The sequence below is a fragment of the Mustelus asterias genome, chromosome 9 (assembly GCF_964213995.1).
Source record: "Mustelus asterias chromosome 9, sMusAst1.hap1.1, whole genome shotgun sequence".
In the NCBI taxonomy this organism is placed as follows: domain Eukaryota; kingdom Metazoa; phylum Chordata; class Chondrichthyes; order Carcharhiniformes; family Triakidae; genus Mustelus; species Mustelus asterias.
In genome coordinates, this window is record NC_135809.1 from 16303955 (window position 1) to 16321231 (window position 17277).

Below are 17277 nucleotides of genomic sequence, written 5' to 3' on the forward strand. Positions count from 1 at the left end.
AATTTGCCAATTTTTTGCGGGAAAAAAAGGGTCCAATGATTCATCGCGTTATATCCGAATTCGTGCTAAATCAGGGCACGTTAAATCGGGGTTCCACTGTACCATACTTGGAGGCCCCAGCACCGATCCCTGTATGTTGGCCTTTATCGCGAAGGGGATGGAGTATAAAAGCAGGGAGGTCTGTACCATACTTGGAGGCCCCAGCACCGATCCCTGTATGTTGGCCTTTATCGTGAAGGCCATTCAGTCCATCATGTCAATTCCGGCCCTCTGCAAGAGCAATACATCTCAGTGCCACTCCCTTATCCTTTTCCTGTAGTCCTGCAAATATTTCCTCTTCAGATAATGACCCAAGTCTCTCTTGAAAGCCACAATTGAATCTTCCTCCACCCTACCCTCAGACAATGGACTACGACTAACTGCATACAATGTATTTCCTCGCATCACTGTTGCTTCATTTGCTAATCACCTTAAATTTGTGTCCTCTATTCTTCAATCCTTCTGCCAATGGGAAGAGTTTCTCCCTATCCACTCTGCCCAGACCCCACATAATTTTGAATACCTCTAGCAAACCTCTCTGATTTTCCAGCATTTTCTGTTTTTGTCTCTTCTGAACATTCTCTTCTCCAATCTATCTATGTAATTGAAGTTCCTCATCCCTGGAACAATTATTGTAAATTTTTACTGCACTATCTCTAATGTTTGGGACCAGATCAGAAATCCCAAGGGATATTATGAAGTTAGACAAGACCCCAACTATTTTTTTTATTTTTGGCATTAGTGTGAGGATAAGGTGTTTCACTCCAGGTGTGATTCTATTCACACACCAGGAAGCTTTTGTCAAAACAAACTTTATTTAACAACACTGTTTAACTATAATGAATGAATTAGCTTAACACTTACCAATTGAAATACTTAAACATGACAAGATACAATTCTTAACTGCTACGCTAGCTCTATTCATTCCATTTTAAGCAATGTTCCTCATAGACTTAAATTCTTCTTCAAAATCAGTTCGAAAACAACACAGGATTACATGGACTGGTTCATTGGCTGCCAGTCCTCAAGCCTCCAGAACAACTCTGGTGCCACCCACCGGTACAAGATCCAAACCAAACTAATTTAAAGTGTATTGAAAACGAGTTGCAGTAAGAAATCAGATCTTAGTTTAAGACTGAAATATCAAATTGCAGGTCTTTGAAGTCAGTTTGCTTGGCATAGGGGTGGAACAGTGGCAGAGTGGTTAGCACTGCTGCGTCACAGTGCCAGGGACCCGAGTTTGATTCCCAGCTTGGGTCAGTCTGTGAGGAGTCTGCGTCCTACTCGTGTCTGTGTGGGTTTCCTCCGGGTGCTCTGGTTTCCTCCCACAGTCCGAAATACATGATGGTTAGGTGCATTGGCAATGCTAAATTTTCCCTTAGTGTCCCCGAACACGCGCAAGGAGTGTGGCGACTGGGGGATTTTCGCAGTAACTTCATTGCAGTGTTAATGTAAGCCTACTTGTGACACTAATAAATAAACTTCTAACTTTAAAAGTTTTGGCTGGACTTGCCACCTCAGTGTGAAGAGTTGAGGGTGCAATTCGGAGGGTGGCCTGGCGGGGAGGAGGAGGGCGCTCTTTCCGGAAGTGATGCAGTGACCCTTCAAACGGCCGCTCGAGGCTGAGAGAGAGGCGCTGAAATGGCCGACGGTGTGGATCACATCGATATCTACGCTGATGTCGGCGAGGAGTTTAACCAGGTAAACGGACGGCTCGGCTGGGATGGGAGCGGTGCGTCGCGCCTAGAGAGAGAGAGAGGGAGGAATGCTGCAGTTCACCAGCTCTCCCCACCCCTCACACACACACACGATCGAGGGGGCGGGAGAAGTCGGCCTGTTTCACCCGCTTGAACAGCAGCCGCCCCCACTCTCACGTCCAGAGCCGGCCGGGCCTCTAATCAATAATCTCAACAGCCCATAAACGCAGCTCCGCCCGGGGGGTGGTGGGGGACGGCCTACAATGAGGGTGGTCCTCTTTTCCCGCTTCTTCCCTCAAAGACGCGAGAAAGCAGAGATCCTGACTCCCTTCCCGCTTTTCTTAACCCGCCCCGAGATTAATTCGCAGATTATAATTCTCCCCCGGGGCGGCGTTATCATTTATTTGCTCTAGTTATTTTGAAACCCGTGTGTGCGCATTTTCTCATTCGCCCCCACGGCTGCTGGATGCCGCGCCGCTTTTTTTGTGAGAACAAAACAGGACAACATGGCGCCCGTGTGAGAGAGGGTGGCGCGCCACTAAATAGCAGCCAGTGATTGCGTATCCTCTCCTCAACAACATTCCTGCAGCCTGCCCTCAACTTTGAAACCCCCACTCACCACTTGTCGTTTTCCTTTTAGAAAAAGAAGGGGGCGGGGGGGGCAAGCAAATATGCTGGAAGTACTTGGAATTATCAGGTCAGGTGAAAATTTGGGAATCAAAAATTAACAATTGCCACATTTTTGATTTTAAATTTTTTTTGATGTATTATTGTCACGTGTTAATTACACAGTGAGAAGTCTTGTTTCTTGTGGGCTCTACAGAAAAGGCATATCTTTACATAGAGAAGGAAAGGAGAGGGTGCAGAATGTAGTGCTAGTTATGGCTTGGGTGTAGAAAAAGATCAACTGGAGGTAGGTCCATTCAGAAGTCTGATGGGCAGCAGGGAAGAGGCTGTTCTTGAGTCAATGGGTACGTGATCTCAGACTTTTGTATCTTCTCGATGGAAGAGAGTATGTCTGGGTTACGTGTGGACCTCGATTATGCTGGCTGCTTATCCAAGGCAGTGAGAAGTGTAGACAGTCAGTGGATGGGAGGCTACTGCCATTTCTGCTCCCTTGGCTGTAGTTTCCTTTTTAAAAATCTACTTAAAACTCATTTAGTGCAATTTTGTATTTCTCACAATTGGAATGCAGTTATAAATTGCCATTACTTCAACTTGAACACTGATTATTCAAGAAAGTTTGAGTACACAATCTCCATAATTGCACTTACAAATGCTGTACTCCTGTCAATGGACCAGAAGTAGACTCATTTGTTTCTATGCCCTAGCTGTGTCTTCTCTAAATAACTTTGTGACAGTGATTCATTCGTGCTCTGGGAAAAGTAATTTATCATGAGATAGTTTTGAGGGTCCTGAGGTTGTACCAAATTTTTCAATAGTTAGTTGCCTATGTGCAATGATTACACTGCTTTTTATATGCTTGCAATTCCAGAAAGCCAACAATAAACAAACATTTCCATAATTGCTTGCATCCTTTATTAAAGTTAATCAGTTGGGATTCCAGTCATTTTCAGGTATAGCATGCCACTTGTTATAGATTTTTAGTACAAATTGGGTTGTTAAAATTCTGAAGAGAGGAAACCTATCTTCTGACAGATTTTTTACACAGAGTAGTGGTGCCTGGAACTTGTTGCCGGGGAGGTAGTGGAAGTGGATACGGTAGTGACTTTTAAGGGGCATCTTGACAAGTACATGAATAGGATGGGAATAGAGGGATATGGTCCCCGGAAGGTTAGGGGGTTTTAGTTAAGCCGGACAGCATGGTTGGTGCAGGCTTGGAGGGTCGAAGGGCCTGTTCCTGTGCTGTAATTTTCTTTGTTCTTAGAATCATCAGCTCTGTTCTCTCTCAACAGATGCTGTCAGACCTGCTGAGGTTTTCCAGCATTTTCTGTTTTTGTAATGTGTTTTGTTTCCTGGTTAGAGAACCAGAAAATGTGTAGGGTGAGAGAGAGATGAAGAAAAATGCAATTTAGAATTCTAGGAGCAAAACAGAAAATTATGATTGGCTATGCATGAGTGGCAGAAATGTACTTTCACTTTTTGGTGGTTTACTATACAGAAAAGGAGGGAAATTATTTTCAACTGCACCAGGTGCTATCTGAAAAGTTTATTCTGAAATGCAGTCTTGTATATTGCCAATTAAAGCTCAGTCATTTAGAACATAACTAGGGGCAGGAGAGGACCATACAGTCCAACAAGTCTGCTTGCCCATTCAATACAATAATGACCGATTTTGGGCTTTGACTTCACTTTCCTGGCTGTTCCCATATTCTTGAGATACAAAAAACTGTCATATCTCAACCTTAAATATATTCAGTAGTGGTGTATCCACAGCCCCTTGGGTCACAACCTTTGAGTAAATAATTTTCTCTTCATCTCAGATGTAAATAATCAGCCTTTTATCCAGAACCTGTTCTCTCGATCTTGATTCCCCAGCTAAAAGAGAAACGGAATGTCTGTGTCTACCCTATCCTTTCATAATCTTGAATGTTTCAGTGACGTCACTTCTCACTCTTCTAAATGCCAGATGATACAGACACAATTTACTCAGCCTCTTGTTTTTGGACAACCCTCTCATCCCAGGGACCAATTCAGTGAATCTTTGCTGTACTGCCTCCAATACAAATATATCATTCCTTAAATATGGAGGCTAATGTTTTCCCTCTTTGGGAAGTAGAGGTTTGTTGCCCTTCCCTAATTGTCCTCGAGCTAAACAGTTTGCTATGCCATTTCGGAGGGTAAGAGTCATTACGTTGCTGCGTCGGGCACCGCACGTAGACCAAACAAGACAAGGATGGCTGGTATCCTTCCCTAAAGGACATTGAAGTGTTTTTACAGCAATCAATGATAGCTTCATGGCATAGTCACTATTACTGAAACTAGCTTTACATTCCAGATGTATTAACAGAACTTAATTCCATCAGCTACCATGGTGGGATTTGAACCCATGTCCCCAGAGCATTAGCCTGGACCTCTGGATTACTATTGACATTACCACTGCCATCATCTTCCCACACATGGTACTCCAGGTGTGGACTCACCAAAGCCCTGCACAATTGTAGTAAGACTTTTTTATTCTTGAACTCCAACCCCTTGCAGTCGTGGCCAACATTCTATTTGTTTTCCTAATTACTTGCTGTACCTGCATAATATTTTTGTGTTCCTTGTACAAGCACACCCAAGTGCAGTCTGAACATTAATGTTTTCAAGTTTCACAACTTTAAAAAATAATTCTGCTTTTCAGTTCTTGTGACCAAAGTGAATAACCGCACTGCCCCACATTATACTCCCATCTGCCACAGTATTGCCCCTTACTTAATATCTGTGTAGCGTCTTAGTACCCTCCTCTCAGCTAGCATTCCCACTTTGCTTTGTATCGTAAGGAAAGTTCGATCTATTTCACTGTCTCTTCGTCTAAATTGGGTACGGTGGCATAGTGGTTAGCACTCCCGCCTCACAGCGACCTCAGTTCAATTCTGGCCTTGGGTGACTGTATGGAGTTTGTATGTTCTCCCTGTGTCTCCATGGGTTTCATCTGGGTGCTCCGGTTTCCTCCAACAGTCCAAATATGTGTGGGTTTGGTTATTTTCAACTCAGTGTGGAATTTAGTTGTATTATGATCACTGTTTCCCAGCAGATCTCTTCCTATGATACTAATTAATGCTGCTTCATTATGCAATAGTAGGTTTAAAATAGCTTTGTCGCTAATTGGTTCCACAGATATTACTCCAGAAAACTGTCACAGAAGCATTCTATGAAGTCATCTTGCAGATCACCATTGCCAATTTGATTGGTCCAGTATAAATTAAGATTAAGTCCAAAGATGTGCAGGTTAGGTTGATTGGCCAGGTTAAAAAAAAAATTGCCCCTTAGAGTCCTGAGATGCGTAGGTTAGAGGGATTAGCGGGTAAATATGTGGGGGTAGGGCCTGGGTGGGATTGTGGTTGGTGCAGACTCGATGGGCCGAATGGCCTCCTTCTGCACTGTAGGGTTTCTATTAAAGTCCCCCACAACTATTACATTGCCTTTGTTACAAGATCCAATATTTTTTTGTTTAATGTACTGACCAACAGCATAACTATTGTTAGGTCTATAAACTACCACCAGTCTTTTCTGATCCTTGCTAATCCTAATATCCACACATACTGATTCTACTTCCTGATTTTTCTGATCCAGTATCTTTTCTCATGTCCATGTTATCCTTTATTATCGTGGTTTCCCCTCCTCTTCCATTCTGCCATCTTTTCAAAATGTTTTGTACGCTGCAATATTTATTTCCCAATCTTCACCGTATAATCATGTCTCTGCAATGCTCATTAGATCTAAGCCATTTATCTCCATATCAAAATCATTTTCTTCCACAGCAATCTTTGAGCCATGCATTTCGCTCTTTGACCTTATTTAATCTATGCCAATTTGTTTGTGACTCATTATTCCAGAGACTATTACCTTTGTCTTTCTGCTTTTTAATTTAGGCCGGAGCTGCTCATCCTCTGCTGGATCTCTTTCTTAGTCCCACTTTTGTCATTGGTGCCTATGTATATCACAAGTAGATCCTTCCCCTCCCACTCAAATCTTCTCTGGCCCAGAGAAGGTGTCTTTAACTCAGGCATTGGGCAAGCGATATAATCTTAAGGACTTCATCTCAGCTGCAAAGAACAACATCTATCCCCTGAGTATATTTGCCTTTTCTACAACTGCATTTCTTTTTACTCCTTCTGTTTAAATGGCTCCCTACACTATGGTGTCGTGGTGAGTTGTTTTGTCCAACCTACAGTTTCAACTCGTCTGCACAAGTTGCAAGAACTTTGAATCTGTCAGACAATTTCATGTCTAAGGTTCCTTCATTGCTACCTTCTGGATCCTGTGACTGCCTCCTGGAACAAAGTATCCAGGTAACATTCCCCCTTGCAGTGTCCAAGCTCAGCCTCCAGCTCATCAGCTCTGAGATGAAGTTACATAGAAACATAGAAAAACTACAGCACAAACAGGCCCTTCGGCCCACAAGTTGTGCCGAACACATCCCTACCTTCTAGACCTACCTATAACCCTCCATCCTATTACGCTCCATGTAGTCATCCAGGAGTCTCAAAAGACCCTATTGAGTTCCACCACCACTAACGGCAGCCGATTCCACTCGCCCACCACCCTCTGTGTGAAAAACTTACCCCTAACATCTCCCCTGTACCTACCCGCCCAGCTCCCTAAACCTGTGTCCTCTCATAGCAGACATTTCCACCCTGGGAAAAAGCCTCTGAGAGTCCACCCGATCTCTGCCTTTCAACATCTTATACACCTCTATTAGGTCTCCTCTCATCCTTCGTCTCTCCAAGGAGAAAAGACCGAGCTCCCTCAGCCTATCCTCAAGGCATGCCACTCAATCCAGGCAACATCCTTGTAAATCTCCTCTGCACCCTTTCTATCTTTTCCACATCCTTCCTATAGTGAGGCGACCAGAACTGAGCACAGTACTCCAAGTGGGGTCTGACGAGAGTCTTATATAGCTGCATCATTATCCCTGGACTCCTAAACTCAATCCCTCGATTGATAAAGGCCAGCACACCATACGCCTTCTTAACCACCTCCTCCACCTGCGGGGCTGATTTCAGAGTCCTATGGACCTGGACCCCAAGGTCCTTCTGATCCTCTACAGTACTAAGAGTCTTTCCCTTTATATTGTACTCCTTCATCCCATTTGACCTACCAAAATGGACCACAACGCATTTATCTGGGTTGAAGTCCATCTGCCACTTGTCTGCCCAGTCTTGCATCCTATCAATGTCCCTCTGTAACTTCTGACATCCCTCCAGACTATCCACAGCCCCACCAACCTTCGTGTCGTCGGCAAACTTACCAACCCACCCCTCTGCTTCCTCATCCAGGTCATTTATGAAAATGACAAACAGCAAGGGTCCCAGAACAGATCCCTGGGGCACACCACTGGTGACCGACCTCCATTTAGAAAAAGACCCATCTATACCCACTCTCTGCCTCCTTTGGGCAATCATGATGTGGAGATGCCGGCGTTGGACTGGGGTAAGCACAGTAAGAAGTCTCACAACACCAGGTTAAAGTCCAACAGGTTTATTTGGTAGCAAATACCATAAGCTTTCGGAGCAATGCTCCTTCGTCAGATGGAGTGGTCTCTGTTCTCAAACAGGGCACAGACACAGAAATCAAATTACAGAATACTGATTAGAATGCAAATCTCTACAGCCAGCCAGGTCTTAAATGTACAGACAATGTGCCCTGTTTGAGAACAGAGACCACTCCATCTGACGAAGGAGCTTTGCTCCGAAAGCTTATGGTATTTGCTACCAAATAAACCTGTTGGACTTTAACCTGGTGTTGAGACTTCTTACTGTCCTTTGGGCAAGCCAGTTCTGGATCCACCGGGCAGACACTTAAGCCCAAGTTGCAGACACTTAAGCAGATATGGTTGTCTTGGATCACACTGATGTCCACCAGCTCCCAGCTGCTACATCTGCAATACATGACCTGCTCTGTTGTTTTTAACTAATTGGATTCTTACTTTAGAAATATCCTCAGATACTGAGGCAGCCTGCAGAAAGACCTGGGCAACGTTCATGTTTAGAGTGAAATGTGACTTAACATTCATACCGCACAAGTACCAGGCACTGACCATCTCTGGAAAAGAGAATCAAACTATCCCCCCTTGAGAATTAATGGTATTACCATCACTGAATCCCTCACTATCAACATCCTGGCAGTTACTATTGAACTGGACTAGCTATGTAAATACTGTGACCATAAGCACGTCAGGGGCTGGGATTTCTGCAGCAGGTAACTTGTCTCCTGGCACTCGAAGCCTGTTTACATGTACAAGGCGCAAGTCAGGAATGTGATAGAATACGCCCCACTTGCCTGGATGAGTGCAACTCCAATATCATTCAGGTTTGACACCATTCAAGACCCAGAAGCCTGCTCAGTTGGCACCCCATTCACTCCTTCCACCAATGTCTCAGAAAGGGACACAGTCTCAAGATACGGAGTTGGACCACTTAGGACTGAGATGAGGAAAAATCTTTGTCGTGAACATGTAGAATTCTCTATGGAAGCTAAGTCGCTCAAGGATTTTTAAAATAGATTTTAATGGCTTCAAACAGTATGGGGAGAAAGTGGGAATATGGCATTGAGATAGGGGATTCAGCCATGGTCATATTGAATGGTAGAGCAGGCTTGAAGAGCCAAATGGCCTACTCCTGCTCTTAGTTTCTAAGTCACAATGGCAGCAGTATGCACCATCTATAAAATGCACTATAGCAATTCAAAAGGGTTCCTTCAACAGCACCTTCTAAACATATGACTTCTGCCACCTAAAAGGGCCTGAGCAGCTGATGCATGGAACACCACCACTTGCAAGTTCCCTTCAGAGTCTCGCATCATCCTGACTTGGAACTGTTATCATCATTCCTTCACAATTGCTGAGTCAAAATCCTGGAACTGCCTTCCCAGCAGCACTCTGGCTGTGCCAACACCAGATGGACTAAGAGGTTCAAGCAGGCAGCTAATCACCACCTTGAGGGTAATAAATGGTTAGCCTAGCCATCGATGCCCACGTCCCATGATCAAATAAAAAACACAACTGTTATCTGTAGTTATATTAAATAGTCTAATGAATTAAGTTTTAGTGCTATACTTGTATGTCCTCAGCACCAATTTAAATCACTGCCCCCATTTAGAGGGATGAAATCTTAACGCACCAATCAATCACCTACCTGCTCACCTAATTAATGCCTTTGAAAACTCACCCACAATTGGATGCTGAAATAATGATACAGAAAGTAGCACCTTCTTACCCCTCTGCACCAAATTCCCAAGTTAACGCTCATTCCAACTGCTAAGGCAGCTTCTTGCTACAGTATTAACCCCAATTCAGACTTTCAATTATCAAAGCAAATTATTGCAGATGCTGGAGTCTGAATGATACTGTTTGTTTCCCCATAATTGGAATCAATTACACCTGTATTGCTGGCCACAAATGAGCTAAAGTTCTTGGTAATTTTGGTTTGTGGATATGTTTTCATTGTTTTTCTATCTATTTTACTGAAATGTTTAATTACAGCACCGTTTTCCTCTCCCTGAACTACTGGGTCACTTATCTGCTTAATTTGAACAGAGTATAGTCACGTTCACATTATGTTTTAGATGTTGATTTTAATGTGTTTGGCCCAATGAAGTTTGATGGGCCAAATTGACAGTTATATCATTTGTCATCTTATTGACGTGTGCTCGGAAAATTAACTTGTAACCACATATTTGACCAAGTAGGAAGGCTTTCCTATAGATTTTGCTTGCCCTGCATGAAAAGCCGCAACTATTACTTCTGTCAACCTAAGAAATCCCAGGTAGTCTGTGATTTCCAAGTTTAATTTCTTAATGAAGTAACCATTTATTTTCTAGTTTTTTGGTTCAGAAATCTGAAACAAACACAGAAAATGATGGAAATGATCAAGTCTGACAGCATATGTGGAGAGAGAAATATTAAATGTTTTATGTTGATGACCTTTTTTACTTCTGAGAGTATAAATTCTGTTGTGAGCCAAGTTCCTTGTTGCTGTAGGCATGGTGCAATTTCAAAGAGAAACCTAGGGCTGTTTGTGCACATCTTTGAAGGTGGCAGAACAGATGAACAAAGTATGTGGGATCCTGGGCTGTACAGATACAGGCAGGCATAGAATGTGAAAGCCAGGAAGTTATGCTGCGTTGATGTAAAATGTTAGTTTGGTCCTGGTTGGATTATTGTATCCAATTCTGGGCTCTACACTTTAGGAAAGACCTGAAACCTTTGGAGAGGATACAGAAAATATTTACTTGAATGGGATTTATTATTAAGGGAGTTTTAATGAATTTAAGCTGTAGTATGATTAGAGTCAATGTGGTTTTACAAAAGGGGAATCATGTTTGCTAAATTTATTAACTGAGGATGTAAATTGTAGAGTCGGTAAAGGAGAGCTTTACCTAAAGGTAGTATCCTAAAGACATTTAATAAGGTGCACACAACTTAAAATGCAAGATAAGGGCTCATGAATTTGGGAGTATTAACATGGCTGGAGGATTGGTTAATACAGTAAGAAGTTTAACAACACCAGTTTAAAGTCCAACAGGTTTATTTGGTAGCAAAAGCCACAAGCTTTCGGAGCCTTAAGCTCCTTCAGGTGAGTGGGAATTCTGTTCACAAACAGGGCATATAAAGACACACACTCAATTTACAGAATAATGGTTGGAATGCGAATACTTACAGCTGTCCTGTCTGGAGATGTGTATTGTCTCCTGTATGGAGACAATACACACATCTCTTTAACCTGTCTTAATGCTCTCTCCACTCTCATTGTTTGTACCTTTAAGACTTGATTAGCTGTAAGTATTCGCATTCCAACCATTATTCTGTAAATTGAGTCTGTGTCTTTATATGCCCTGTTTGTGAACAGAATTCCACTCACCTGAAGAAGGTGCTTAAGGCTCCAAAAGCTTGTGGCTTTTGCCACCAAATAAACCTGTTGGACTTTAACCTGGTGTTGTTAAACGTCTTACTGTGTTTACCCCAGTCCAACGCCGACATCTCCACATCATGATTGGTTAATAGACAGGAAGCAGAAAATAGTAGTGTCAACTTGTTAATTCTGTTAGTAGTGGAGTGAATGCTGGTCTATTTTCATGTTATATTAATGACTCCTACAAAGAGATCTGAGAGTAATGCATTCAAGTTTGTTGTTGATGATAAACTAGAACAGAATGTAGGCTGTGAGGAGGACGCGAAGAGGCTACAAAGAGATATAGATAGGTCAAGGATTGAACAAGTTGCAGATGGAGCAGAATGTGGGGAAGTACTTATTCACTTTGGTTGTAAAAATATTTTTAAAAAGGTGCGAAGCTTGTCAATGTTAAAGAGACTTGGAAACTTCACATAGGTACATCAAGCGATTAGGAAAGCAAATGGCATGTTGGTCTTTATCACAAGGAGATTCGTGTGTAACAAGGAAGCCTTGCTACAGTTCATAGGGTTTGAGACTACATCTGGGGTGCTTTGTAGAGTTTTAATCTCCATATCTAAGGAAGGATATAGATTCCTGGGCTGAGAGGATTGTCAAGAGCCTTTTGTCTGTAAGAGACTGCGTAAATTGGGCTCAAATTCTGTATAGAGTTTTAAACAATAGTTCTCAAATGTTTTTTTCTGGGGACCACTTGGGTGGGGCAATAGACCCCAAAGACCACCTACCAGTTCTCCATCACCCACTCTCATCAGAATTAATGGAATTATAATATATATATGTGCATTAATTTTTTAAGCTAAATATCATTAATTATGCTTCATGCTGGGGAAACAGAAATATAAACATTTTCGTACTATAAACGTTAATGTCATAAGGGAACATGTTTACTTGAAACATTATAATGTTATGAAATCGTCAGAAAGAAACTAATGCTTACATCAATAGTAATCAAACAAAATCAATACTAACACAAATATTGCTTATAAATTTGTATTGTCGTTTACACTTATAACAACTATGCTATAGACCCAGGGTCTCACTTGAATGAATGAGGATTCTGGCCTGTTACCTTGCATGGCCGCAACCATGATATTGTGTGAGTGATTTGCATTTTAGGTCTGCCTGCAGCCCACCTGTGGAACCCTGTGAGCCTCCAGTCATCCTCAGATCAGAATTGCTGGTTTATAAAAATGAGATGATCTCATTGAAATGTATGAGATTCTGAAGGGTAGGCACTGACTGGGGAATTTAGACCATGGGCCTTTGCTCCAGGATTAGGGGTTGATCTTTTAGGGCTGACAGAAATTTCTTTTGAATCTTTAGAGAGTTGTCAATGCTCTGTTATTGAATACATTCATAGATTGTTGATCTCAGAAATTCAAAGGATATAGGGCATAGATGAGAAAGTAGCATTTATGAAAATTGATCGAGTTGAATGATGGAGTAGACAGCATTTGACAAGTGTTGCATAAGAGGTTGGTGCATAAAGTAAAAGCCCATGGAATTGGAGGGAGCATGTTAGTATGGATTGAAAACCGGCTGTCACATAGAAAAGAGTTGGAATAAATGGGCCCTTTTCAGGGTGGGAAGATGTACTAGCGGAGTACCACAGCGATCAGTTCTTGGCCTGCTATTGTTCATTATTTACATTAATCACCTTGAGACGATTACCAAATTTGCTGATAATATGAAGATAGGTTGAAGGGCATGTCGTGATTAGAATATTGTGATTCTGCAATAGGATATAGATTGAGTGACTGGATGAAAATCTGGCAAGTATGAGGTCATGCTTCAGTAGGAGGAATCAAAAGGCAGATTATTATCTAAATGGAAAGGGAATGCAGGTGAGTCAAGTACAGGGATCTAAGTGTTCTACTACACGAATCATAAAAAGCTAGCAGGCAGGTACAACAAGTAGTTAGGGTGACATTTTGCCCTTTATTGCAAAGAGATTGGAGTTTAGAAATAGGGAGGTTTTGTTGCAGTTGTAGAGTGTTGGTGAGGCCTCACCTGGAATACAGTTTTGGTTCCCTTACCGTAAACAAATAGTAACATTGGAGGCAGTCCAAAGGAGATTCACCAGGCTAATTCCTGAGATGAAAGGGTTGTCCTATCAAGCGAAACTAAATAGTTGGGTGGGGGGCTTGACAGGGTAGATTATGAGATCGTTCGCTAATGGGAGAGTCTCGAACAAGGGGGCATAGCTACAAGATCAGAGGTGGAAGACGGAAAACATTAAATAATGGGTGACCCCACCCTGAGTTTTTTGGTGGAGACCAATGTCTAGCTATATCCATAAGAGTTTGGAAATCTGAGATAATTAGTATAAATCTCTGTCTGAAACATCCCAGGTATGCCATGATGTTTTGGAGATAGATTACAGGGAGGTGTTCTTGGTTTTGGGTTTAGCTGTGTGTTTTCTTAGAGAAATGGGCAGTTAAAGACAAATAAGGAGAGAATCTGCCAGGAGCAATCAGGTTTATCAGAAATCTAGGTGTTTTCTGATTTCGAGTCACTAGCAAGAAAGCAGTGAAGCCCGTGCTTGAGCTGGACAGTCCATAATCATGAAGAGTTGAAGGGTTGCCTAGTCAGAGGACCCCAAGAAATCCTGTACCTTGGAGAATAGCAAAAACATTGAGGAGAATCAGTGAATCCCTGAGAGCTGTGGCACACTTGGATTTGTTTAGAAGTGAAGGGATCCTCAAATCTGTAAAATGTAGGGAAACTCCTGGGTAGAAATTAGATAGAACAGGGTATGTGCTGCTGAGATTTTCAGGTATAAAGTATATGTTTATGAAAAAAGTGTTTAGTTAGTTAGTGTTTAGTAATCATTTTTTTGTGTTAAATTTGAAATCTTGTGGCATCATTTTGTTCAGTTAATTGGGAGTTTGAATTTATTAATAGTTGCTGGTCTCCACCAAGATCATAATGTTATAGAGGAGTTTGGTTTTTACATTTCAGTTTCTCTTGGTTGTGCTTTCTTTTATTGACTGACCGACAGTGAGGGCTGCTTTAGTCTAGAGGATCAAGTTGTATTTATGTTAATGCAGAGCACTGTTAAATCATAATTCTAGTTGAAGATTTTTATTTTAAAAACTTTAATTATGTTCTTGCCTTATTAGGAAACTGAGTACAGCGGTCATGATCAGATAGATTTGTATGATGATGTCATATCGCCATCTGCCAATAATGGCGACGCACCAGAGGATCGTGATTACATGGACAGCATGCCACAGTCCGTTTCAGATGATGGTGGCAAAACTCCCAATTCATTGGGTCCAAATATTGTTTATACCTATACTGGCAAGAGAATAGCTTTGTATATTGGGAATCTGACTTGGGTAAGTGTTGCGATTTGTCTCTACTTTTTGCTAAGAGTTTTATTTGTACAGTGTTTGAGTTTTGCAACATCCTCAAACAGCTGCAAATACAACTTGTTCAAAGGTTCCTGATTTGGCTCAATAACAGATGAACAAAATATTTTGGGTGGAATTGTAAAGAGTTTTAAGCTTCTTTGCAATAGAAGTTGGATGGATATACTGATAGTAAGCTGAAAGTAATTTTAAAAGAGCCAACCCCATCTGCTAGTGGGAGTTATTTTCCACCACCTGGCCTTAGGAGCCAGGAAACCTATCCCCACTATAGACTAGAAGAGCTTCCACTTTTTCTTTGAGTATCTGATTATCAATAGTTAATGATTGACATGATTAAGAATTGGACCTGCATAGATTAGTTATCTATCTAGCATGGAATATACACTAAATGGTTCCCAATGGTTGAACAAGTGTGTCAGGCCCATTGTCCCCGAGTGTTTCAAAGGTTAATGTTTGAACCCTGTGATGGATACTACCCAGGATTCTCAAGAATTTGCAAACAAAATTTAATGAACTTGTTCATAAACTGCATTTCAGTCCAGTGACAATGAAAGATCTTGAGTATATTCTGAAAATCCTTGTACAGTGTTCACACTTAATGCAGTTATCTTCACTCTTCACAGTTGGCAAGCATCTCTTCTAAATTCAGAAACTAATTTAGGATCTGTGTGCTAGTGAGATATGTATTTTTAAAGCATATTGCTTCTTATTTTTTTCCCTACATTGTCTTACAGTGGACCACAGATGAGGATTTGACTGAAGCTCTTCATTCAATGGGCATTACTGATGTTTTAGAAATAAAGTTTTTTGAGAACCGGGCTAATGGACAGTCAAAAGGGTGAGAGCATATGATGGATTTACACTGTTTAAGCATTACAGATCAACTTCTGCAAGTGTTAAAATTGCAATTTATTTGGGTTCGGGTAATTAGATCTACAAGGAACTGTAATTTCAATAAATTAAGTAAAACCTAAATTGAATAGTGCAGTGAATGTTCATCAGAAACTTGAAATGGCAAGTTATATAAGCTGCAAAAGACTTTAGCACCTTTTGCAGAGGGAAATTGCTTTTAATGATAACCAATCATGTTGAAAGTTAACTAATTACATAAATTTATATCACAGGAGTTGCCATTTTAGGTGGTATAAAAGATTAATAATGCTATTAAATGGCCATCAAAGTGTAATCAAGTTTGGTTTTTATTTTTTAAAACCAGGTTTGCACTCATTTGTGTGGGATCTGAAAGTTCATCCAAAAAACTGTTGGATATGCTTCCTAAACGAGACATGCATGGACAGAATCCTATTGTCACACCATGCAATAAGCAGTCACTCAGTCAATTTGAAATGCAGTCTAGGAAATGTAAGTTTATGCAAATACATGTACTGTAGAATGTGATTATTATTTGCCATACAGATACTCTGTCAAGGAGCAGTTGTGTATAAACTTTTTAAAAATCATTTATGATGGTCTTTACTAATACTAATTGAGCATTTTGATTTAGCTCAGTTAAAAACAGCCCCCAGGCTTTGAATTCAAAGTTCACTCCAAGACTTGAACACTTGATCTAATCTAATCTACCTCTATGCAATTACTAAGCGATTGCTATGTTATTAGTCATGCAGTCTTTCAGATGTGCTTTAATGGAACCTCATTCTATCTGTTCAGGAGAACATGAACACATATCATTATGTTGAGAACAAGGCACTTGCCTTGTGTCTGCCAATTTTTCTATTAACCAACTGAAAATATTTAACTTGAGATTTATCTTTTTTCCTGTTTCTGAAACTGACTCCCATGTTTGCCTATATAAGGGAAATGACTATCTGAAATTGTTGGAACATAACTTACATGAATGCAGTTTTTTCTGCTAAAGCTGGATGTTCTACTCAGTCTTTCTGTGGTGCACTTGAAAATAAATGCACTTAATTAGTGCACATGATATATACTTGTTTGATGTATGAGAGTTTTACCACCACCTGCCCATGGAATGCTCTCTGACACTGCAATTTTGCAACAGTATAAATATAGCATTACCCATCAGTTGCAGGATGATATAAACCCGATGTCAATATATATTAGGTAATGAAACTGCTTTTGATATTTGTTTATTGCACATTAGTTCTTAAATCATGATTTTAAACTGATTGGCAATTATCATTCTTGCAGCTACTCAGTCTGGCCAAATGTCAGGGGAAGGCAAAGCTGGGCCTCCTGGAGCCAACAGTCGCTTAGCATTTTCCCAAAGTGGAAGAGGACGTGGTCGTTTCCCACCATCTGGCCCTGGTGGGGACAGATTCCCCGGGCCTTCTGGACCAGGAGGCCCCCCACCTTTTCCTGGTGAGTGTCAGTGATTATCAGTATTTAATGAACAACATAGGAAGATGGTAACAAAGTACCACACATGCTTTAATATCCAAATCTTCATGATTCTTAATTTCTTAGGTTGTTCCATAATTTCCATAGTAAAGAATAGCAGCTGATCTAGGTTAGGTATTCTTCCTTCCTGTGACCATTCTTGTACCAAGTACCTCTTCCTACATTTCTTCCTGATCTCTCGTCTCTTTTCATTCATGTATGCATCAAGCC

The 17277-nt window shown here is 41.2% G+C and overlaps 1 protein-coding gene across 1 annotated transcript in view; it reads left to right on the forward strand.

Moving 5' to 3' along the window:
* The first annotated feature begins 1599 nt into the window (after positions 1-1599).
* The window catches only part of cpsf6 (cleavage and polyadenylation specific factor 6), a 46845-nt gene continuing 31167 nt past the window's right edge, over positions 1600-17277 (forward strand). Inside the window, exons 1-5 of the mRNA XM_078219740.1 lie at positions 1600-1740; positions 14437-14655; positions 15423-15526; positions 15905-16050; positions 16858-17028. Of these exons, the coding sequence (XP_078075866.1) occupies positions 1681-1740; positions 14437-14655; positions 15423-15526; positions 15905-16050; positions 16858-17028 (700 nt within the window). The 5' untranslated portion in view covers positions 1600-1680. The remainder of the gene's footprint in view (positions 1741-14436; positions 14656-15422; positions 15527-15904; positions 16051-16857; positions 17029-17277) is intronic.